A 25737-nucleotide genomic window follows, 5' to 3' on the forward strand; every position below is an offset into this window, starting at 1 on the left:
TGTTGCAAGAGATAAGGAAAGAGCCACCACAGTTTGAGCATATTCCTGTTTAACATTTAACATGTACAAATTTGCTTTACTTTAATATAACCTTTATTTACCCTGTGTTTTTCAACAGACATGGTATCAGCACTGATGCCTACTTATTGTAGTGGCAATAGTGTCACAGATTTCCACAATACCTAGCCCTACATTTGTGGATGAACTAACAGACTGTATGACAAACGTCCTTCTTGGTTTGATTAGAGTGATTTGTAAAAAATGCCACAATGTAGAGATAAGTATCATTCATGTTCAAGTATCATAAAACGCAATCAGTGATAAGTGGGATTTCACACAAGCTCAATGAAAGAACAGACACAAGAAATAAACATAAAGAAACTGCTCCATAGCCCCATTTTAAGATGTGATCGTGGGGACAGAAATATCTAGAGTGACATGTAACCTACCACTTATAGCAAGTCTGTCTTAATTGAGAGTGTGGGGGAAGAGCATAGTATTGAAGACCCCTACAAACCTAAGGCATTTTCACAGCTACAACTGGCTCTCACTTGGTGGAAATAGACACTTGAATTCAGGGCTGGGGCTGGTACTCATGGGCTCTTGTCTTTTTCTTCTCTTTGGATAATTGGTTGAGCCTCTCTTTCATCTTTTGTTGTCTTTCATCCCCCTTTCTGCCTTTCTGTCTCGGTCTCTGCTTGACTGTGTGCGATAGTCCCCATGTTAAAACAGATTTAGTATCTGGCAGAATACATACCCTCTGTGTGCCAGCAGCACTAATAGCAGTCCTGTGATGGCTGAGGCTGACTCATTGGGTTACATATTTACCCAACATTAGCCCCTACTTCAGCCCTGTTTGCTCCTGCAGCAGATTGTTTGGTCCACATTTTTATATGTCTTATCGTTGCTGAAGACCAGGTTTAAAGTGCTGGTTCCTTTGCCCAGGCTTGTATGTACTGTCTATACGTGTGCATGTGTGATTGAGGGGTTGAGTCAGCGTGACACATCCTATTAACTATTAGGTGTGTTTGTCAAAACATTACACCTGAGGGCTTTTACAAGTGTGATTGGCTGTGTGTATGTGTGTGTTTTTATTGTTGCATAGAAGCAAATGGGGAACCAAGAGAGGAACTGATGAAATGAAAAGGGCAAAAGAGGAACAGTGGATGTGTGAGATGTGTGTGTAAGTGTTAGAGCAAGGGTATAAGGGGAGGGTGGTTAAGGAAGTGACGCAGTTAAGTAGTAGTGAAAGAGAGCACTGTTTTTAAATATGGTAGTGGGAGGGCGAGCTAAAGGGCAAAGGGATGAAAAAGGTGGAGAGGGAGGGAGGCAAAGAAGAAATGCAGATGAGGGCTGTGTGGATGAGTGTGTAGGTGTGTATGAAAAGATACAGAGATTGCTGGAAGTAGTGGAGACACATGAGTAAAAAGAGGCATGGTCAGCAGCAGCAACAGATCGGGTGGGATAGAGAGAAATATAAATCTGCCAGAAAGACAAGAGGAAGTTTATGCCAAAGGAAGAGAGGAATTCGTGGAAAAGTGTGTGTGTTTGAGACATCTTATACATCTGTGTGTGTGTGTGTGTGCATGCGGTGCAGTGTAACAAGAGGAGAAGTTATTTTGTCGGAGGGAGAGCGTAGGAAAGGCTGGAATCTGAGAAGAAGCTGCCTGAGAATAAAAAAAAAAAACACAGCAGCTTGAAGCTGATAGTTCACAGACACACTAAGCCTTCTTCTTCTTGTCCTTTCTCATCTAAAGTCTTTCACCAAAAATGTCAAAGATTGTTTAAGCATTCTCTCGTCCCGTAGCTTCTCTTTCTGTCCTTTGCTTCAGTGTAAATATTTATCCAGAACGGCTAACAGTGCGTTCCTTTCCAACAGCAAGTGAGGCGAGATCAGAAGCATGTGGATTTAGGATGCATGTAGCTGGGAGCTCACCACATGACCTAATGAGATCGATGCCAGCAGACAGAAGGGCGTAATTTCTGCTAGGGTCATGGGAGACGTCTCCCTTTGACTTTTCAACATTCCCCTCCTCTATTTTTGTAACCTCAGTGTGATAATCAAAAAAATGTTGAGTTTGGTGAAATAAGAATTACAAGCAACAGCGATAGCAAAACTTTTAAACTTTTTGGCTCACAGGCTTCTTACAGTCTGGAGTTGCAACTAATGAGTGCTATCATTCTTGATTTATCTTGAATCTTGATGAACTCTTTAATTTATAAAATGTCAAAAAAGGACTAAAAATGACATCTTTAAATGTATTTTGTTAAACCAACTGTCTGAACTCCCCAAACTATTTCACTTTAAGACAAGCAGTCAGTCCTCTCATGTGAGAAACTGCACCAGAAAATGCATTTCATCAACGTCATTGCTTCTGAAAATAGCTGCATGTAGTAAAGCTGCAAATACAACACCATATATCATAAGATATCAAGATTTTATGTTGGGTCAGGGTAACAACCCGTTTTTAGTTTGATAAATTGCTATTTACTAGTATGAGTTGAACTATAAAAATGCACTTCTAAAACCAAACCGGGGTCACCGAGCAGATCTAATACCACAAAAAACTGTGTTTTACTGTTGTTTAAATGTGATACGCCTCGGGCACAGGTCACTGATCTCACTTTTGCAATCAAAACCTGAAGAGTTTGTGTTGTACTTAACAGACAGGCACATTTATGTTCTGGTTGCTGCAGTGAGAATCAGATTATCTAATCGCAGCCTGTCATTACACCAGCATTGTTACACAGGAAATATATTATTACAACTCTCAGCACGGAGGCACACTCCGCAGCTCTAATGACTGTGTGCAGGCCCTGCCATGCTTATTGCTGTTCTCATGAAGTGACAAACAGACCCAGATGTGTTGGACTGTGACACACACACGCAAACACTCAACCACATGGACTAATTTAGACCGATCTGGTCTTTCTCTGCTTTACTGCTTTAACAAGCAGAGGTAGCAGGTAATCTGTTTGTTTTAGCTCCTGTGTGCTCTGTGTTCCCCTCAAACATTTCTTTCATGTTCCTTTTTTTTTTTTTATCCCTTTCTGACTTTCTTCTAACTCACTTCCCACCTCTTCAGTCATTTTTTTACTCCGTTTTTTTTTGTTTTACAATTTAACCAGTTTTGCCAAGTGTTAGATAAGATTGGTACCACTCTCACATCTGTAGCTTCCATCAATTAGCTTAGCTTAGCTCAAAGACTGGAAACAGGGGGCACCAGTGATCCTGTCACTACCTGGCACTTCAGTTTATACATGAATTAAACCAACAAGATAAAACATAATTACAGAGATTTAGAAGGCCTGTGAGATGAGTTTTGTTACCGTGGATAGAGCCAGACTAGCTGTTTTGCAGTGTTTCCATTCTTTGTGCCCAAAACATAGAACAATTATTTTTAAATGAGGAAAGCCTAATTTAGATTTAAGGTCTCTGGAACATTACAGCAAGCAGGGTGTAAATCCATAAAATTAAATAAAACCAGGCTAAAATGGCCCCAAAACATCGTCAGCCAGAAGAAAGAACACACACTTTCTGTGCAGTTCAGAAGAAGAGAAACCAGATTTTTAAATGTTAAATCCAATTGTGGAAGGTTCCAGGAAGAGAATAGGAATCAGCATTAGTATCTGTATTAAAAACTCTTTCATGTAGTTGAGTTAGTCTATTCATTGATCTTGTGGTTTCAGTGTTTCTGTATAGTATGCCTCTACTCTTTTTCTCCTCTTTTCCTTTCTTTGCCTAGAACAATTAACAAACTGTGTTGAAGCTCAAACTCAAATTTCTTAGAGCAACAGTGAATTTTCTGTTCAAATGGCACACAGCATGGGATCACTTCCTTCAGTCACTGCCTTTTTTATTTGATAGATAGGCAGTGTTTCCTCTGGAGGGCTCCTAATTTCCCACCCCCGGGGGTCAAGGCTGAAGGCTGGGTGGTGCCCTGTTATGCACCGACCCATGACCTTGGTCAAAAGATTAGCCGGATAAAGTTAATAGCTGAGGACTTATAAGGGCAAGCATACAGTGTTTGGTCCTGCCTGTGGTGTGTGTTGATTTATGACTGCAGGGCCAGTGGTCAAGTTTTTCTGTGTGTGTAATGCTTGAGGAATGACCGGCCAGCCTTAACCTGCGTGTGTTGTTGAGGTTCTGTGGCCTTTTGTGCAGGTATAGACTTGCACAGAGAATGACTGAGCATGAAGAAGGATGACGACAGCATGTCACCTGGGCCTTCCCTACGGAAACGCACATATGGTGAAAGGTTCCAGCTTTACACTTTAATGTCTTCCTCCTCAAAACAGATTTTTCTTGTCTGGGTTCCTGTTTGAGTTTCACATATGAGTGTAATGTGTGCTCAGGACTTTGGCCTGTGTGATTATACGTGTGTGGCATTTTCTGTGTGTGTGTGTGTGTGTGTGTGTGTGTGTGTGTGTGCGTGCGTGTGCGTGTGTGTGTGCAGACAGAACAAAGTCTTTAGCCCTCAGGCACTAAGCCACCCACCCACCATCCTTCACATGCTACTATATATTACACACAGACCTTTTCTTTCCTCCCCCTCCCTGGCAGTAAAACACATCTATAACTGACACAGCTCCCAAACAAAAACACACTCTTTCACTTTTCTTTCACCTGCCCTCTGCTGCTCCATCCATATCTGTCCATCTTTCAGTCTTTCATGCTGTCATTCTGATTTAATGATTGAAAGGGTTTCCTCCCTAGTCAGATTCTATAAAAGAATAAGTTTATCACAATGAATCAGAGCACAAACAAATGTTTTGATTCATAAACAGCACAAAATCCTCAAGTATTACGTAGAGTTTAATTGGCTGATATGCAAGTTAATATGCAAGCATGCTTTGAGGAAAGTAAAACTATTTGCTTACATTGCCAACCAGGTAATGATTTTACTGTATACACAGGCCCAGAACCATCCTCACCATCTTTCTCCCACCATCACCTGAATTTCTTACCTGTCTTTGTTCTAATCTTTTTAAGGACACATATTATTTTTCTTATATAAAAGCCATCACTCTCTTTTCTCTCCATCTTCAGCCCATTCAAAACTGCCAGTCTGACTTTCTCTCCCCTACATCTCTCCACCTTTGTTCATGCTTCCCCTTGACGATTATAAGAGGAACCCCTAACACACAAAGTATACCCACCTTTACAATAACACAAATTCTCCTGCTGAACCACCAGTGAACACGTCTTCTTGCTTCTGTTTTCACTCTCCCTTCACCTCCGCTCCTTCCTTTCTCCATTCAGTCCATTAGCCTCCCTCTGTTTTTACACAGCCTAGACACTTAGGAGTTTCCACTCACCATGTAGCGCTCATACAAGTGTGAACGCCTGAACGCACACACTTGACTATTTCTTGCATTCTTTCCTTTCACCACCCTTTTGTCTTTTAAGCAGGCTCTGTCTTTTCTACTGTGCTTGCAGCATCCCATTGCTGCATACTCACACCCATGCACATGTGTGTGTGCATGTGAAACTGTCCACTCTTTTTTTTTATGTTCTTACAAGTGAATAAACATGCACCAATACACAGAAACTGTTCCGTTTAAAATGGGGCCCGACATGTTTACGTCCAGCAGAAATATTTATCTCGTTTCACAGACACATACCACATATTAATTAGACAGATTTAAATGGGTACTTGAAAACCTCAGGTTGCATGCGTTTGATGACACATCACATGCACTCACATATTCAGTGGATGCAGTTCATATAAGAGGCTTAACCCAGACAATAACATATCGCCCACAAATTAACACAAAATCAAGTCAGTTTCAGCAAAGTAACATTGTGGTTGAGTGAAACTCGTAGATTTTGACAAGCCGGTTTCACACTTCACCAGAACAGAAACAACAGATGATCCTTATGAGTGCCTTGTGACATGACAGCCGTATACATTCCTTTATACACACACAGAGTGAAAGTGTGAAATTCAGTAAGGCCAGTGTCAATGAGTGCAAGCTTTGTCGTATTATCCATAAGAGTCTTTTAATCACACTTTGTTGCAGTTCACATGGGAACTGTTAATCGGTGTGTGTGTGTGCGTGCGCGTGCATGCACGCACAAAAGATTGACTGTTGCTCCCTTGCTCCCTTGTCTCTCCAGATGAGTGACTGAGCTCTTACCAGCTGTGTGTGCGACAGCTGTGTGAGTGCAGAGAGGTCCAGCAAAAAGCAAAAGGAAGAGGGGAACAAATCAAAGAAAGAGAAACGAAAGATAAAAGGTTGGGGACAGGGATTAGAGTTGCAAGGAAATATGAGAGTTCTGTGCGCGGCATGCCAGGGTGTGTGTGTGTGTGTAAAGTGCCTCAACCAGCTGCTTTTCAGAAGTTTGTAAAGTCAGTGGGTTTTTGACTAGGCAGGATGGTTGTGGTTTCCCAGAGTAATGATACCTGATGAAGTAAGTGTGTGTGTGTGTATGTGTATGTAGTGTGGTGTTGGAAATTTTCAGATTCTTTACTCAGGTAAAACAATGTAAACAAGCTTCATTGCAAGTACTCAAAGGTCCTGCATGAAAAATGTTCCAAGTAAGAAGTAAAATTGGATTGTGTCCATTGTTTATGACATTAGGGTACCACTAGCAGCTGGGTTGCTTATTGCAAGCACTGGTCTGCTTGTTTTTTCTGTTATCCCTGGCCTTACAGTTTCTGATTAGTTCAACTCACCTGATCAGGTAACGAGCAGTAGGTAGTGGTTGTCTACCCCTAGATGGCACAAAGACTGGAAGTAGGCCAAAAGCTAGATTAGATTTTTCCAAGGCTAACAAATTCTGCCTACTAGTATGCTTATCTACCAGAATGTAATTAATGAACCTTAGAGGTGTTTGTATTTGGATTCTATTATCTTTGGATAAATGTTACAGAGTAGCAGGACTACAGTTAACTTACTGTAGCAGCTTTGTAGGACCTCTGTCTAGACTTAGGGAATGTCATTAGTTTTACAGATATTTTCAGGTAAAGTACTAAAAGTACGCTATATAAGTACAGAACTTGAGTAAATCTACTTTTTACACCACTGTGTGTGTGTGTGTGTGTCCCACAAGACTGGGTTAAAACTTCATGAGTTATAGTCAGAACGGTGTAAAGCAGCAGAGCTGTGTCTGTTTCAGTGTTTCAGCTGTCATTTAAGTGCAGGTATGCTAAAACTGTTTCCACTGTATGGCTCCATAAGGACCCCTCTTGAACGAGCAAAAGTTGGACATGTGGTTCTACACACTTGCACACACACGCATACATGTGCTCACACAGTCACTCACATTCTGTGGTCATGCACTGAAAGTCACGGTGGATTTATGTGAGCAGCCTCTTCCAAAAAATCTATTATTTCCATATGGTTCTAATATATTCGCTGACTGCCAAAAGCACCACAGAGAATGCGTGTGTGTGTATGTGTGTTCATTTGTGTATAAGGGCATGATGTGTTTTTGTTTACCTCTATGATCTCAAGTTAATTCTCCCCTTCTTTATTAGCTTTTTTTTTTATTATTATTATTAATTTTTTTTTTTTTTTTGCATTTTACTAACAACAGTTCACCCCACCCTCACTGCTCTTGGGACATGGAGAGAAACAGGTTTAATAGCTGGGTGATTTTATATTAGTTCAATGTGTGGCACTCACTTTTTTTGTTTCCACTTTTTCCTTTTCTCCCTCATTGTTTCTGTCCTCTAGGTGTGTGGAGGAGGTACACTGGACTCGAGAGCAGAGCAGTGCACAGCCTTTAACACCCAGGAGTTCATGGGTCGCCTCTACGACTGGGAACCTTTCACCGAGGGTGAGGACTGAGTTAACATAGTTTATGGTTTAGTTGCACTGAACTTCAATGTGATAATAGGCTCACAGGAGGGGAGGGGAGGGGGAGGGGAAGGGGGGGCAGAGCATCTGTAACATGCGCGTTTAAGTCAGTTAAATGCTGCTCTGGTAATAGCGTGTTTTGGCAGGCCCAGCCCAGCACAATACCCTCTCTCTCTCATTGGAGCATCTGCATGAAGCGTCGAGGGTGGTGAAAGTCAAGAGGAAAAGAGAATGACTGGAACTCAATCTGCTTTTTTTTCTATGTACAAAACACTCATCTCTTTTTCCCCTCATTTGTCCAATATCTCCCCTTTCTCCCTTTCTCTCCCGCCAAGCTTCTCCTCCCAGCTCTGACTAAGCACAGATTCCTACTGAGTGAGATAAAGAAAATGGGAGACAAGACAGAAAGAGGGAGGTGAGAGGTGATGGGATGCAAGTGTTGTGTCACATGACCACTGGGAGCAAAGGGAGACAACGTGGCTTGTGTGTGTCATTGTTCGCCATATGTGTGTGAGTGTCCTTGTGTGGCTGCATGGGTTTGTTTACTCTCTTGTTAATTGTACAATAGTTCAGCACAGTTGAGACTATGCCTGTTTATCCTAGTTTTCTATTGCTGGAAGGGAAGAAAGAGAAAGAAAACACTAAACAGCTATTTGAGGAATTTGACAGTGAAAGAGAGAGAGAGAGATTATTACAAATATGGGGCTTTGGGAGTGAGAGAATGTAGGAGGCAAAGGGAAGAGTGGAGAGAAACACAGCTGTGAGATGATATCAACAATATTTGTCATTAGACTTAGATATATTTGTATTATATGGGCCTCTGTGTATTTACAGCATGATTTTATTGGCATACGCACTGGTACTTAAATGAATGGCCTAATGGGTCTCAGATAATGTTGAAAAAATGTTTGCACATGAATGTTTATGTATCTGTGTTCACTGTATCAGCTGGCTGCAGTTCCTCAACACACACAGAGAGAGTGTAGAGTCAGGCACACTAGATCAGCAACACTGAACCGCAGATTCACACATATTGTTTTTACTATTATTTCGCATATGATCAGAGTAAGTCAGGATTAAAACAAACTAATGCCATACTAATGATTATTTTATAACAATGGATCACATTAAAAGAATTGTGTCCAATAGAAACCCAGAGGGAATTTTTACCCAGATCTGTAGTTCTCAGGTTTGGCTTATTGTTTTGGTTTTGCAGCCTGCAATTTGACTGTCATTTTTAGCAACAGACAGCAGACAGCTGTTTTTAGTGTAAAATTGTTTTATACACTACATACTCAGCCCGAAAAAAACTGATGTACAAAATGAGCAAATAGCTAATGAACATAGTAGAGAATTTAGAAGTTAAACACCAAAATATTTCCTTCTGGAGGTAGTGGAGACCAAAAACCTTCATATCTAGTCTGCCCCTAAGTGGCTAACAATCAATTAATACCTCTTTACATGAATGTATTTGCATAAATTAGAACTGCTGAAATAAGGTTGAATTTGAAATGTGTGAGTAAAAAGAATGTAAGTAGTCGTCCATCTATATGTGATAGCCATGAGCTGTGCTGGTAAGTTGTCCGGGATGTATGCTGTCTCTTGCCTAACATGAGCTGGGATAAGCTCCAACTGCCACAATCCTGCACAGCAAAAGTGGGCGGGGAAAACCGATGGATGGAAAACATAGCTTGTTTACGTTACTTGAAATATCAGAAGCAGGTGTTCTGCTGTTAGAGTCCCTGTTTTGTTTGAGGCAACTCACACAACAACTTAAAGGCTGGTTTTACATTTTTTGATCAGAACGGACTGAGGGCAGTTCTGAGGACAGAGGCAGATCTAGATGATGTATGCCGTATGTCTGTACCAGGAGTCATCGCGAGGGTATCAGCAGGAGTCAGGCTGTCTGCACAAACACACACAAGTTTTCCTTTCACCCACCACCCCTATTTCTGTGTTTGTAAAAGGAAAGGGAAAGATGACTGTATTTATCCTGAATCAAGCTACTTTTAGATTCTTTCTATCTGCTGTGTGGCCTTGCCCTCTGATCCGCTCACATTTTAAAACCACAGTGTCCTTGAGATCGGTTGAGAATAGGAGAGGACTGGACAGAGAGGGAGGATGGGAATAAAAAGGGACAACCTCTGATAGGGAGGTATGTTAGCAAAAATACGCATTAGAAAGGCATGATCGTCATTTCACTTTTTTTTTTTTTTTGGACATAAAACATCAAATGGCAGATGTCACATTTATTGGGGGGCTGTGATGGAGCTAGATGCAGTACTATGTGTCTCAGAAGTATTTACAGATGACATAGTCTGGGTCAGCCACACTGGAGATGATGCTTTTCCATTCTGCTAAATAAACTCTCTAGCACTGTTTACTTCAATCCACTCCTATTGGCTACAATCCAGACCTTCATCTCTATTTTCCCATCAACAGACTGGAGGCTGCAAGGACTGTGTATGTGTTGACACTGAACATGTGCGCTAGCCATTTCTCTCCATCTGTTTAGGGTGTTGCTGCTTACATGTCCTGTTAGTATTTATGTTGAACTGTGAAACTCTTGCTGCTTAATGTATGATTTTCATTCCTCCCAGGTGACCGATCTGTTATTTACTCTACTTAGTGCCACAAAGTATTGTGGCTTATTGTGTGGAACTGGAAGCTTGTACTGTAAAGCTGCCACTGGGATTATGAACCATAGAATCTATAGAGACTCTACTTGATCATTTCTCCCCATAAGTTCAGCCCTGAAAGCAGTGTCTCTGTAGTTTAGTAAGCTGTGCACGTGCAGGTGTTGTTTTACGTGAATGTTCCCTTTTTTCAGGCCTCATCCCCTCTCTGTGCACCCCATCCTCCCCTCTTCCTGTCCCACTCCCTCTCTCTTTCTCTCTCCCTGTTGGAGTTTGTTTAGATGGAGAGATAGTGGGGAAGTATATTTAGACAACATATATTCCACTGTCTGAACACTAAGCTCAGAGAGGGACAGTGGAAGAGAAAGCGAGGCCAGAGATCGAGGTGAAGAGAGAAACAGAGAAGCAGAAGTAACTGGAGACAAATGAAAGATAAAAATGATTAGGAGATGGACATTGTTTGAGCATGACTTCAGGACAGGAAGAAGGAGAGATGGTGAATGAGAGGGATCAGAAAGATATTTCCCCAGGGAGAGGCAGAAATTACATGAGTGGAAACATGTTTGTCACTTTTAGCACCCCCTCTCTTTTCTAGCACTGTCTCTAGTCTAATCTCTCAAAGATAACTATGACAGATGGAAAGAGAGAACAAGTGTGGAGAGGGGCAGGGTAGGGGCACTTTCCCTCTTTCATTTTCTGTATAAATATATAACTTTATTGGTGTATTTGTAGTTATCAGACAGTAGCAAAGAATGACAGCAAACAAGTGGGGATAGCAGCTGTCTGCTGGCAGGGATAGTCACTCATGTTTTCATACACATTGTTGTACACTAGTCACATCTAACAAGATTGACATTACAGTATTACAAAATCAATTATGTTAATTAGTAAAGTACAGTAAAATGGCAGATTTATACATATTTATCACAAATATTATCATCACACACAATATAAAATCTATACCCCTGAATCAGCTGCTGCTCCTTAGACTCTTATTAAAAATGAAGTATCTTGGAGTCAATATTTACCTACACTGAAGCACCACTACTATACTTCCGAACCATATTTATAAGCAGATTGATGTACCTAGTCTTAATTTACCTTATTTTTATGTCTTTGTGGAAACAAACATCCAGTCTCTACCAGATACTCTGTGTGTATGACTTCCTTTCCACTTCTACCCACTTAATGAGACAAAAATATTCTCTGCACTCTAATGTATCTGGTCAAGCATCCGTGGATCAGGCACAAACCATAACATCCTATTGAGGTAGGAGACCACTTTTTTCACATTAAGGTGATACTTAGTTCACTCTGTCTTCCTTCTGAAATACTCAAAGATCCTTTTTGCACCTTGTGCCTCAGTTTGGGTATTGTCCTGCTGAAATAAAAGCCAACAAAACAATGAAATGGGATCTTAACAGTCCAGTTTCACTAATCCTTCTCTTCTGTTTGAAGGGTTCCCGTCCTCATTTGCAATAACCTGTGTACTACTTGTATTACACCTGGTGAAATGTTGTTCTACTTTCAGAGAACATATGAAATACACTTTCTGAATTCCCTTTTGGACGTACAAAGCAGGCATCTCCTGTTTGACCTTTAGTTTTTTTACAATGAACCTCTTGACTTTAAAGGTGTTATTTGCTGATTATGTCAGACTGAACTGGAGGCAAAAATCTTTCCATGGTGAAACAATCTTCGCTGTTATTATATGAAAATTTTGTGGCACTGATACAATATCAAAACCACAATTTGATTACTTTAAAATGTCAAAAATATTTAACAAAGGAAAGACCTTTGGAAAAAGCCCTGTATTTTTCAAGCTTTTTCAAGGACAGAATAATATAACTGTAGAATAGTTTTTGACCGCTCTTGGCAAAGTCTAATGATGTTCATATTTATGTAGAATTTAATCAAGGGTAGATTTTTGTTGTAATGTTGCAGAGCAATATGTCACCACACGAAAAGTCACAGTTTCAGAAGCAAAGAATTAGTTTTAACCCTTGAACTCCCAGTGATAAAATCTTGTCCCTCCTGTCTGCAAGTTAATCTATAACCCCTTACGTATGCTATGAGCTCATGTCTATAGCTGTTTCACACAAACAGTCATTTTAACACACACACACCAGAGACGCTCGCTGTCCCTGTCTTTATCATCCATTCGTTTATCTCTTTCTGCTTTTGTTAAAGAAGTTCGTCATTTTGCAAAATATGCGCTTTCGTTTTCTTTCCTCGACTAAAATAAATTGAATGTTATTCCAGCTTGCATGATTTCCATAAGAGTTCAAAACCTACCAACACTCATGAATCTCATTAAAACATTTTATCTTATCTGTGCACAACCAGAAAAATAACAATCTGTGGTTTTGTAGTTATGTAAGAAGTGGTACTTTTTCACATTTTACTCTCAGAAGGAAATCCAATAAGTAAATTTGACAACATTTTGAACTATTCCACTAAACCTGCTTATTGTATTTTACCACATTTTGAACTATTCCACTAAACCTGCTTATTGTATTTTACCACGTAGACACACTCTTCTTACTTGCTCCCTGTTTTTTTTTTTTTTACTTGTCCTTCACCTCTATACCCCAGAGAGGTCCTCTGTATTCTCCACTCGTCTATTTGTCTGCCTATTCTCTGAGCACTGAAAGACTCTTCATTTCCTCCTTTATGTTGAAGCAGTCTTCTCTTAATCTGATCCATCCCTACTGTTCTCTCTTTCTATGTATGTACAGCTCCCTGCAGTATGCACCCATTAGCTTCCTCTTATAAATCTAACCTACCTTGCACTTACAGTATGTTTATACCCCTCTCCTGGGTTTTTATCTCCAGAGAAGGTGCACTTATACAAGTGAGCAGCAGGGGAAATAGCTAATCACTCTCTCACTGTCTGACAGCCGGGGGTTATATGGTCTGGCCTCGGTTTCCTGACCACATGGAAAGACATTCACGGCCCAGCTGCGTCTTCTACTTGCCAGGCAGATGCACAAAGAAAGATTCATGAAGGAGATTTCACAGTCACAGACAGTTTAAACAAACATATATGTTGTGCTGTAATCCTGCTGTGCTCTGTTTCTGTGTTGCAGTTGGAGTGGACAAGCAGTGTGAGCTGACCTGCAGACCAGCAGGCTATCGTTTTTATGTTCGTCAGGCTGAACGTGTCAGAGATGGGACTCCCTGCTTCAATGTCACTTCCACCGACGTGTGTGTAGAAGGACAATGCCTGGTCAGTAGATCTAAATGTGCCTTGTACATGAGATTTTTGCTCAAGTCCTTGTGTAATTTGGTTTGACAAACTCCAGAACCCAACTCTCTCTTAGTCTTATGTCTGCTGGCTGATTTAAGCCTGGCATTCAGTTTCGGAATGTCTCCAGTTTTTTTTCTTTTTTATTATCATTGTCTGGGCCTCTTTTCTTTGTGTCTTCCTCTCATTTGCATGCTCACTCTCACTGAATTTGCCCTCATTCCACTCTTCTGTTCCTGGAAGGAATCTGCAAATTTAGACAAATAATGGTAAAATAAACTGGCAATGGATGTGAAATGTCAACAAGATTGAATAGCTTTTCTTTGCTGTCTCCAGCCCTTTTCCCACATCTGTCTTGTTCTCCTAGCCCATCTTTTCACCCATTATCTGACCTATCATTCACATCGTTTTGCGTTCTTCTCCTGCCAGGCTGAGGGTTGTGATGGGGTACTGGGCTCCGGCTCGGTGATTGACAAATGTGGAGTGTGTGGTGGGCAGGACACCTCCTGTCGAAAAGTGACAGGAAGCTTCCAAAATGTCACCGTTCCTCTTGGTTACCACAAGATCCTGGATATCCCGCCTGGAGCTACGTTCATTAACATCACGGAAAGACGAGCAAGCCCTAACTACCTGGGTAAGATGTACAGTAACAGACACTCCTTATGCAGTTTAACATTCCTTGAATAACAGTGTTTACTGGAAATTGCAGATTTGGGAAGGAGATCTAACACGTGTGCTGGCTTGAACTAAGATAATAAATTTTGCTGACTTAGGGCAGAGAGAGCCACTATTGTTAGAGCCCTGAAGTATTCAGTAAAGTGTGTATGTGTGAGCATTTGTCTTGCTAGCCCACTGTTTGGTAATGAGAGAGCACTCCAAAATCTATGTTTATCTGTCTGAGTGTTTGAGTTTATTGGGGGTTTCTAAGAATCTACCAGACCACATAAGGTCAAAAAATAAGGAAAGAAATCTCAACTCAACCATTAATCCACTCTCACCACACACTCACTTCAGCCATGAGGAGTGGCACCGGGACTTCAGTGGTGAATGGGCGTTGGGCTGTGGACCCTCCTGGGGAGTACCAGGCAGGGGGAACTACTTTTACCTACACACGAGCCAGAGTGCAGGCAGAGGGAAAGGGAGAGAAAGGAGAGACCCTCACAGCTCCGGGGCCCACCACTACACAGCTACAACTATATGTAAGTACTGGAACATATGGAGGCATTTATTTTAAGCCTGTAATCAAACATAAACCAGGGCAAAACAAAGTTAATTACAAGAATCTTACACAGAAACACTTATGTATGCATGTATACACAGAGCATTTCACAGCTCTGTAAGATTTTTGAAGCCCAAGGCTATGCCGTCCTGCATGAAGATCCTCCAGGTAGGTAGCATTATTTTAGCATTATGGCAGGATAAAGACAGCTACACTCAAGCTTTGCCTATGGCTTAATAATAACAAGTCTAACCTCAGGCTCAGCGCTTATTACAGAGTCGTGTGTAGCTTTACATCCAGTAGCTACCGGGATCGGGGTACATGGAACAAGCACCTACTGAAGCCTGAGTTTGATCTCCTCTGGAAGCCTGAGTTTGATTTCCTCTGGAAACACCTGCTTTTTAAGGCTTAATATCAAATATCAAAATAAAACATAAAATAACCAAACCTCTGTAACTGTGGCAGCAGGTTCACTGTGAGCCTGTTAACACTCATGAGATGCTGAAAAAAATATTGGATGGATGATAAATATCTGTAGATACTTGCCACTAGTGGGACAAAAACATAAAGTTTGGAGCATCCACATAGGCAAGGCAAGTTTATTTATATAGCACAATTCATACACAGAGTAATTCAAAGTGCTTTACAGAAATAAAAGACAAGTTAAAAATACATAAGCAAGAATCAAAATGAGAAACAGCAAATAGTGACTCAAAGAACCTCCCTCAGGGAACCCAAAATCATTTATTCATGTTTGTAGGCATGCCACCGCTTTGTCACCATATTTGCCCCTCATGATATCGACTGTCAGACCACGCTGACCCCTATGATGAACTAAAAGTACCTCAACACAGACTATCTGTTGAGACGATCCTGAGTCCCAGACTCTTACGTCTAGGATCGAGTAGACTACAGCCGGAGGTTCCGAACCCCTTATTTAAGTCTACGGCTGTTTAGACTTAGCTTAGGGATTAGGTGTGGCTGGGGACCTTTGTCGTAGCCCTCTCTCCCTAATATCCTAGCAGCTCTCTGCTGTTTATATCAAAGGCATAAAATGGCTTTAGAACACAAAAAGAAAGTTTGGTTTGTTGCTGGTGCCATGGGAAAAGCCTGTTACCTGGTATAACACAAATTATAACCTTAGTTACGCTTACTGCTTTCATAGTATACCTACCAGTTTGTTCCCAGAGGAGGCAGATAAAGTCACGTGCCATTTAAAGGCACAGTTCAACATTTTGGGAAATACACACATTTGCAAGCTTAGATTTGTTACTTCCCATTTGTCCTCACTCTTTGTTTTGCTTTGCAGATAATTTTCCACAAGGAGAACCCTGGCATTGACTATGAGTTTTACATCCCTGTGGAGAAGAAGGAGGGAGAGAGGGAGAGGCTGATGGAGAGAGAGAGGGATCCACCCAGAGAGGCACCCAGAGAGAGGCCAAGGGAGCGAGAGCCAGGGAGGGCATCCCTTCGCAGTAAGTCTGTTGTACTCTGACTTTCTGATCTCTCGGCTGTGTTTTCTACATGGACCCTACAGTAGCATAGTCAGGCTGGATAGTCTTACACTACAGTTTAATCTTGTCAGTTGCAGAACTGAACCATAAATCCAGTAGAAGATCTCAGCATTCATTCTTTCCAAAATAAACAAGGAAAGACCATTTCTATCCTTGGAGATTTATGCGTCTTTGGATTAGAATGGGTGTGGTTGTGGTTTAAGTGTTTGTGTGTTTGTGTATGACCTAGATGGGAGACTTTCTGGTCCACATGTCCGCTGTCATGAGATCCTGACTTCATCATGACATCATTAGCCTCTGACTCACTGCCTTCTTGGTGTTGTCAATATTTCAACATTTGTGCTTTGCATTTTCCTCACACTTTTCCTCTTCACGTCTGTTTAACAAACTTTACCTCTCTCATCCATGTCCTTTTCTGTCTAATTTGTCTGTATTTCTAATTTTTCTTCTCTCCCAGGTCCCTTCACTCTGTCAATAGAAGAACATCCTCCTGCTTCTCTTCCTCTTTCAGTGCCCTCATTCCCTTCCTCCTCCTCCACCTACTCCTCTCCCCCGTCCACAGATCGATTGACACCTGAGAGGTTACATCCTCAAGGATCTGCACCCAACAGACATGCTCGAATCCCCCCTCGCACTGACCTGCCACTGGACACGCAGCCTCCGTTTGTTTGGAGGAAAGGTGGATTCACAGAGTGTTCTGCTTCCTGTGGCCAAGGTTAGATTCTGATAAATCATATACACCCTTATGTACATTTCAAAATGAATGTTCTATGCACAAAACATCCTTACTTACTTTGTGATGTGGTGGTGTGGTGTCTCCCTCTTCTGGTTGTTGTGAGCAAATGCAAGACAATGAAGCTAAATCCGTTCACCTGTCTATCTCTCTCTCCCGGTGCAGGTTCTCAGTACAGAGTCGTTCAGTGCGTAAACCGCCATACAGACGAGGAAGTCTCCGAGACAAAATGTGACTCTGCAGCCAAACCTGTCCTTGAGGAGGAGCCTTGCAACACACAACCATGCCCACCATAGTGAGCCAATACTCAGAAGAGACATAAACCTTGTAGAGATTGTTTTTCTATTTTCATTTGCAATTCAGTGACAGTTTTTGTCTGTAATTTCAGTCCTAAAACTTCATATTATATCAGGTAATGGTGCCGTTTGCAGTGTACTAAAATAATGGATGGATGGATTAGTTGAGATAACTATTTTCAAAAATAGTAAATAAGTATTTTCTTTAAACAAAAATGTTTTAAAAAGTCACTGGTTTCAGATTTTCAAGTGTGAATAGTTTCAGTGACAGTAAACTCAGTTTATTTGTTTGTCAAAACAAGATAATTTTAGACATTGTCATGAGTTTTTTTTTTTATCTGATTTTTTTTTTATAAGCAACATGAGTTAGTTTAAAGTGAGGAAACAGATGCAGATGAATCATCAGTCAAAATAATTTTTAATTGCAGCTCAAACACGATTATGTTTAACTTGTATGTCTCTCTCCCTGACTGTACATGTTAGCTGGGAGGCCAGCGCTTGGTCAGAGTGCAGCGTGTCATGTGGCCGTGGGGTGCAGCAGAGACAGCTCCAGTGCAGGCAGAGCTTTGGAACGCGCTCCACCATGGTTCACCCACAGCGCTGTGCACACCTCACCCCACCTGAGTCCACACAGCCCTGCCAGCTCCTCCTCTGCTCCCACTGGGAGGTCTCATCTGACTGGAGCACGGTAGGTCAACAACCACTACTATGGCACATTGTCACCATCATGAGATTTAAAATAATTAATGTCTTTAACAAGTTTAACAAGTTAAACAATAAATATATTCACAATTTAACTTATCTTCATTTAGTTCTAACTTGTGCACTCTGATTCCCATTTCCATTTTGTATTTAGGTCATTTATTTATGTGCTTGTCTTGTTTTTATGTATTTACTGCCACACAACCAGTTGCCCTTTGGGAGAAAGTGACTAATTGGTTCATAATCGCCCATTAACATTTTGTTTCAACTACTATTGGACATACTCTAGATTCTAATTGGGGTAATGGAAATGTTAATGTGTTAGATTTTCATTCTCATTGTTTTTCTTCTCTCTGTCTGTCCCAGTGTTCTGTGGACTGTGGCCTGGGGAGGAGGACGAGGAGCGTGCGTTGTGTCAGCGATCAAGGCAGTGTGGTGAATGACAAGGAGTGCAACTCCAGGCTGCGTCCACAGGGCAGTGAAGAGTGCAACATGGGGCCATGTGTAACCAACTGGTACTTCACTGACTGGTCCAAAACCGTGAGTAAAACACACAGACAGACAGATGCATGGCACAAACACTCACAGCACTTCAATGTAATCCTCAACATGATCTTCCACTTTGTGTCCCTCAGTGTTCGGCGCAGTGTGGCCCCGGAGTGCAGAAGAGAGAGGTGGTGTGTCTGACACGAGGAGGGGTCAGAGAGGGTGGAGGAGGAGGGGAATGTGTTGGAGATAAGCCAGCAGAGATGAAGGCCTGTAATGGGGGCCCCTGTGTGCCAGTAACTATGTGGTACAGCAGCCCCTGGACACAGGTAGGAAAGAGGGAAAGAAGAAGGAAGCAAATACAGAATATGTTGGGTTTTATTTGTTTTCGGTATGTTTCTCTATTTCATTCTTTTTGCGTGACAAAATTCAAGACAAAAAATTGCATTCTCAATTAAGCAATGCTGATTTTTTTTCAGGTTTTTTGTACAGAATACAGCTACTGTATGCATGGTGTGGTGGATATGACTGATTTTTGTTCTTTTTCCAGTGTAATGTCCCGTGTGGGAATGGAACTCAGCGACGAGACATCATTTGTGTCCAGAAGACAGGGAATGATTTTACTGTCGTACCATCCAAGGAGTGTGCTCATCTAGATAAGCCTGCTCCAATCCAGGAGTGTGAAATGGGAGAGTGTCAGCCACAGTGGTTCACAACAGAGTGGAGCGCGGTGAGCAATAACGGGTCTGGGTATAAAATATTCAAAATTGAAATTGCAGGACAGAACAAACAAAAGTGAACAACAGCTGCAGACGAAGGGTAAGATATGATATTATTTGTATCTCTCATTTCTCTCTCTCTGCTTCCGTTCTCAGTGTTCACGTTCTTGTGGAAAAGGTTTACAGATGAGGGAGGTACGGTGTCTAACACCAGACAAAAAGCACAGCCTTGATTGTGATTCCAGCAGCAAACCTGAACAGGAGCAAATCTGCAACACAATACCCTGCAGTCTAAAAGTCTCAGGTTGGTGTCAGCGTTGATGAGCTAATATATTATTGGGCTTATTGGCTTTCACTAAACCAATCTCTCTCTCTCCTCCTCTTTAACAATAGATGAAAACTGCCAGGATAGACGTCATAACTGTGTGATGGTGGTGCAGGCCAGGCTGTGTGTCTACTCCTACTACAAGACTGCCTGTTGTGCCTCGTGTACCCAGAGTGCTCAGCGTGCCAAGAGGCACTGACCTGACAACCACAGACCACCCAGGTGTGCTAGAAGTCAAAGATTAAGTCAAAAGTAGTGATCACCCCTGAAATGAGTGTGTAGAAATGGGCAGCCCAGAGTAGATATTACAATTCAGCTATATTGTCCTGATTCTTCAGATAAAACACTGAAAGCAGCCTGGTTCCTTATACCAGTTCCCTGTATACAGTTCTGTATTGTCTCTTAGAACCACATATTCCAAGATGGTTTCTGTTTACACTGTGCATCAGCTTGAACAGGTTCATAGTTTGTCACATAGGGCTGAATGATGCATTTGCTGATTTCCACTCTTAGAGGCTCATTTCTATGGCTGAGAGAGAAAGAAAGGTGGTCACTGAGGACACAGCTGTGTTTCAACAGCCTTATGAAGATTCTTCCTAATCTACAGGATCTCAAGACACATTTAGTCAGACATGCATACCACTAATTATGTGCTGAATAAATAATTACCATGTGTGCTAGATAAACTGTTTATACAGTCATGCTATGTGTGCTGAAGGTCTACTGGAATAGCTCGGGTGTGTTTCTGAACCCGGCAGAAATCCCCCACTGAGCTACAGTGGCGACCCCCAACTAAGCTATAATGATTTCATTTACATATCGTAATTTTTTTTTTTTTTCCTTTTTGCCAAAAATGTTTCTTGTAGTTTCCTCTTATTTTTCAGTTCAGTGTTTGGACAGATGAACCAAAGGAGTACAGTGACCATGGCAGTAAGTGACCAAATAAAATATGTAAGAGCAGGCTTCCCAGAAAAGGACGGTCTTCCCAAACAAAAAAAGGATATTAAATATGAATGTTAAACAAGCTGCATAGACACTGTACTTTAGAGTATTCATGTCAAATGTAGGTATTTATCAAAAGAGCTGTTGCAGTGGCATTAAAATTCACCACTAAGGTGTGAAGACTAATAGTTAAGTTAAAGTTTTTACTAAATTAAGATGATGCTGCTCTCTAAATAAGATATGATTTGTAAAAAGAAAAAAAAAATCATCACATTAAGTAGTAGTTGTTTTTCTATACTTGTCTTCTTGTCAACAGATCATTTTCTTATCAACAAAAGACCAACATTGCATTAGTCTGTCTCTTAATAATTTATAACTTCCCAGCCGTGTGTATGAGCCCGTTGAAGCCCATTCATTTCTACTTATCATGTAAATTTTTAGAATTTGGTCATAAAAATATATTTTCATTAAACAAGACTCAGTATTCGTATAATACTGATATAGAATTGTAATATTTTCAGCTGTAGATGAACACATATTGACTCCGTGTTCATCTTAATGTGGCTCATTTTTATGTTTTGTTTTGTTTTTTTTTTCTTTTTGTGTTCTTGACAACTGTGGTGCCCTATTGGTGCAGACAAATATGTTACAAGTAGCTTTGCCTACTGAGCAAATACATGTTAATTTCTGTTGATTGTTGGTTTCGGTCTTTTCATGGGATTTGTTGACGTTATGAACAATGTAGAACATCACCCTTAACTTTAAACTTGATGATGCATAGATTTAGAAACGTAAAGTGATTAGTTCTTACTGATTTAGACTTGTTTTTATATCTTTGTGATGACAGTGCCGTGACAACTGGGCTAAGATATTTAAAAAACTTTATGGCTTCCCTGTTGTCTTACCTCAGTTTAATATGTGTTTTTTACATTCATTGTCTCATCCTCCTGGAAGGAGATAGATAGTAAATCTGTCCTGTGAGAATAAGTAAAGGTAGAATTAGGAAACCACACAGAGACCGAGAAGACTGCTCTCTTACAATAATCTTAATGATAATTAGTTATAATATGGATCAAATGCAACCATTCTGTTTTAACCTGGAAGTAAATATCTGACATGGCAAACTCTTTCTTTGTACATAAGTACTTTTTCCCTGTTTTACTTTAATCTTTTCTTTTTCCCCCCAAACCCGCCCAACAAGAAACATATTCCCACTCAAAGCTGAGGAGGAGTCTGTATATTTGTGAGATGTTTTAATGGTTATCATTTCTTTGGAGCAGAGTAAGCGCTTATGTTTTATAACTGGCTAGAGTTATCTGAAGTATTGTTGTAGACTTCATTTATTCACATCTAACTGTCATATATCTGTTGCATTTTGCATTTGACAAGGAAAACTGTGATTGTATTGGGCTCATGAAGCGTATGTGATGTGTATGTGTGTGCATGCATGTGTGTATGGGTGCGTGTTTTGTGATCATGGCTTTGAATGTGTTTTTCTTGTCTCTAATCTCTCGTAGTAAGAATTGCATTTTATATAAAACCCACAAAAGGATAGTAATTTATCTATTATCTAAAGAACATGTAATTTATTTTATGTTTTAAGGTGGTGTAGCAATTTTTTTTGTTACCACCAGAGTTTATGAGATTTTTATTACTGGTACACAGATGATTTTTGTAATCATGCAAAAAAAGCAGTGTGGAAGAATTATTATCTCAAAACTTCATTTGAAATAAAACTTAAACACCAGAGTAAAGTGGTGTGTCTTGTTTGTTGTCCAGTAACATGGTAAGTTTCCTCCAAATGATGGCGCCATTGAGTCTTATACGTAAATGACCAGGCCTACGGAGAAAACGTTTGTTTTTGGTGCCAAGTGTGTGACTACTACAAATGTTTTATATTAGAGCCCTGACCTGAATAACTGGTGAAATCCGTCAGAGCACTAGTTAAAAGTAAATTCACAGTTCTACCACATTCGCAAATAGCACAGTTGACCTGAAAGACATTAAATAAATAAAGCCACAATTGAATAATTGCTATCCCTGTGAAGTGTTAGTTACAGCATGTGTAGTGTGGCATTTAAGTGTCAAATACAAAGGCAACATTTGAAGATGAAGTTTATTGTGCAGATTGTTTAAAGCCTGTGGACAAATAATACAAAAAGAAATTTTGCAGAGTAGAGAAATATCAGAAATATCTTGTTGTCTGTGGTGTAAATGTAGGACTGACTGAACGAGTAGAAATATGTTGAAGAGGGCCCACTGCCTCCTCTAGCGTTTGATCATTTAAAAACCAGCGCATGTTTGTTAAAATACATTGTAAGTATAGTAGGTTTGTGGCAGGGGGGCTATAGAATACCATGTTACAGGCCAGGCAGGATTTCAGAAACACCCAAGTCTCCTTCCTACTCCACCCCATATTCAATGACAGTAAACTTCTATCTCACAGACCATAAAAATAGCCCTGATGTGTAAGTTTTTAATTGCAAAATGTATATCCCAAATTCCCAGGAAATAATACACAGGACATTGTTTTATAGTAGATATTTGTTAAAGATTAATAGGGTATTGTTCTGATGGACTATAATGTAATCTTATAGGTTTAGCTTTCAAAACCCAGGACAACATTATTTTTGTTCCTCCTCTTGCACTTAGTTGCATTGTTTCTTATTCATCGTGCAGGTCGAGTTAACTGCGCACCGTTCGCATCCGTAGGGAGCAGCGGGCTTTGCGTGCGTCCTCTGTCGGTGTTATGTTTGTAAGAAGCCCCTAGTGTGGCGATGTACATGCTAGTGTGTGTGTGTGTGTGTGGGTGGGGTGTGTATAGTGGATGGATGTTGCGGGGGATGCTGGCTCACAGAGGGCACGAGGCAAAGCAGGCAGATGGTGACCTTTCGGAGCAAATTACCATGGACCCTGTGACTCTCGCTTTTCACTCGCCCCTTGTAAGACCACACGCACACACACGCACCTCAAAGATAAGATTTGAAGGACGTGTGCGGTTGCGTCAGTTTGTCTAGCAGTAACCTTGTACGCCGCTTGTTTTTTTTTTTTTGTTTGTTTTGTTTTTTTACGCCCGCCTTGTCGCGCTGTTTTCCAAAGTAGCGGCTGTAAAGTAGGCCAACTCCATCCCGGAGCCATCTCCCCTTCCCACTGTCACACATTTTAGCCTGCGTGGGTGTGAGCGTGATTTCGGGCTCAGGCGTGAACAGCTGTAGTTGTCGTGACTGCGTGCACGACGTCGGTAGCGCGCTTCGGCTTCACGTCAAGAGGCATCGTTTCAGCACCAAGGCCAGGGCTCGCAGCGAGAACAATAGGCGGCTCCGCGCACGCCGTCGCTAGGCAACGTCTCAAAGGTCCCACCCGCAAACCCTCGTTCAGGCGAACAGATTAAAAACGCACAAAATGCTTATAAAATGAACATATCGTGGATGAAAAAAAGCACGTACAATGCTGAATTTAACGAATGAAGTTGTGAATGCGGTTGAACCATTGGGCGACGATGTTGTTGTTTTTTTCGTGTGAGTACGGCGAGTAAAGTTATCCACGGTCCCTGCGAGTTACGTCACAGCCCAGCAACCGCTTCGGCGAGAGGAGGGGGAGGGAGAGAGAGGAGATGCCGGTGTAGGACGTTAAAAGCCAACCATCCGTGAGCCGCGACAACAAGACCGATAATAGCAAGTAGTAAGTAAGAAGAGCTTCCGTTAACGTTTACAGTTGGTACAACAACTACAAGGCCGAAAGAGGTTGTTATATAAGTACAAACAAGTTTGACTAGTTAAAAGTGACCAGAATTAAACAGCTGGTTAACGTAGCTCGTTATCAATATAACTGAATTGGGAGCTTGTTTTCGTGAAAGTGTTCACTGACTAGCTAGTTAGCCAGGTGTCCACTCTCGGTGTGTATTTTGAGAGTTAAGCGCTTGGTTTAAAATCTCAGTGGGACCGGTGACAAGCTGTGATTTGGGGTCACCTGCCAGGACTCTCCCTCCGCCGCCACCTCCTGAACTGGAAGAAGACGAGGTTTTGCAAAAACGAGCATATAGTTAGTGTCTGTACGCCGAGGAGGAGGAGGAGGAGGAGGAGGAAAGGGAGAGTAGCACGGCAGGCACAAAGAGCGGAGAGCATCCAGAGACTGGCGGAAGGAGGACGGGACGGAGAGAGCGCGGTGAAGACAACAACGGGGACCCAACACAGAGCATCCCCCCTTAATTCCTCACCAACACAGGAAACACAACGCTCATAAGCGTCGTCTGTAAACGGTAAGAGCCTTAATGTATATATCCTCTATATTTAAGTGAGTGTTGTTTTGTTCTGTTTTGTGTATTTGTGTGTATATGTACGTGTGTACATTGAGGGGGGGTGGGGAGGGGGAGGGGGTGGGGGGGATCGGACAAAGAGCAAGGGAGCCCCATGACATCCGTGTGTATGCTATAACCTACAGCTGGCTAAACAAAGAAACCGCTCTACTGAAATGATTTATCCCGATCACGCTTTCTTCACCTATTTAATGTGTAGAGATCCTCAACGCAGTTTGTCCACTAAAAGCAAATGCATGCTTACAAATATGTTCGATTTATATGTATTTAATTGGTGAAATAGTGCCATTATTGTTTGTTGATTGGCTAATTAAAATTTGCATAATTGTTTTACCAGAAGCTACTGGAGCCCTTTGTCAGTAGGCTGAGCAATAAATACTCAAAATAATCACGCATGCAGTCTTTACAGTTATTTACATAATTGGGGCACACATTTCATAGCCTAAGAGCATATTCAAATAGGATATTTTATTAAGAATTTATATTTATAACGTTTTTTATTCTTTATTTTTCTGACCTTACAATCCCTGAGGGAATACTACAAATATTGTTTCAATACAATAGTAGTTTAAAACCTATAAAACCTGTATTACTTTTACATTTTTTATTATATATCAGATATACCATAAGCCATTAAATTAATCATTTTAGAAATTGCTTTGTGATTTTTCATTTGTGTTTTCCATCGTTTGCTTTTTCTTTTCACCTTTCCAGCTGTGACCCTAAGACACGTCCAGCGTTGGTTGCCCCTCTCCAAGGATACCTGCTACTTATCTGTTTGCCCCTCGGCCCCTACA

The 25737-nt window shown here is 41.1% G+C and overlaps 1 protein-coding gene across 4 annotated transcripts in view; it reads left to right on the top strand.

Moving 5' to 3' along the window:
• The window catches only part of adamtsl4 (ADAMTS-like 4), a 30022-nt gene extending 7643 nt beyond the window's left edge, over positions 1-22379 (top strand). Inside the window, exons 5-18 of one of the 4 annotated variants that reach the window (XM_026317020.2) lie at positions 7684-7786; positions 13532-13671; positions 14119-14323; positions 14704-14888; positions 16218-16383; positions 16880-17137; positions 17321-17450; positions 17935-18139; positions 18520-18693; positions 18789-18968; positions 19190-19369; positions 19515-19662; positions 19752-19905; positions 20197-22379. In XM_026317020.2, the coding sequence (XP_026172805.1) occupies positions 7684-7786; positions 13532-13671; positions 14119-14323; positions 14704-14888; positions 16218-16383; positions 16880-17137; positions 17321-17450; positions 17935-18139; positions 18520-18693; positions 18789-18968; positions 19190-19369; positions 19515-19662; positions 19752-19882 (2205 nt within the window). In that variant the 3' untranslated portion in view covers positions 19883-19905; positions 20197-22379. Of the gene's footprint in view, positions 1-7683; positions 7787-13531; positions 13672-14118; positions 14324-14703; positions 14889-16217; positions 16384-16879; positions 17138-17320; positions 17451-17934; positions 18140-18519; positions 18694-18788; positions 18969-19189; positions 19370-19514; positions 19663-19751 lie in introns of all 4 variants that reach the window. The other 3 variants (XM_026317021.2, XM_026317019.2, XM_026317022.2) reach the window with 3 other exon arrangements.
• The last annotated feature ends 3358 nt before the right edge of the window (positions 22380-25737 follow it).

Source organism: Mastacembelus armatus, chromosome 16, assembly GCF_900324485.2.
Source record: "Mastacembelus armatus chromosome 16, fMasArm1.2, whole genome shotgun sequence".
NCBI classification, from domain to species: Eukaryota; Metazoa; Chordata; class Actinopteri; order Synbranchiformes; family Mastacembelidae; genus Mastacembelus; species Mastacembelus armatus.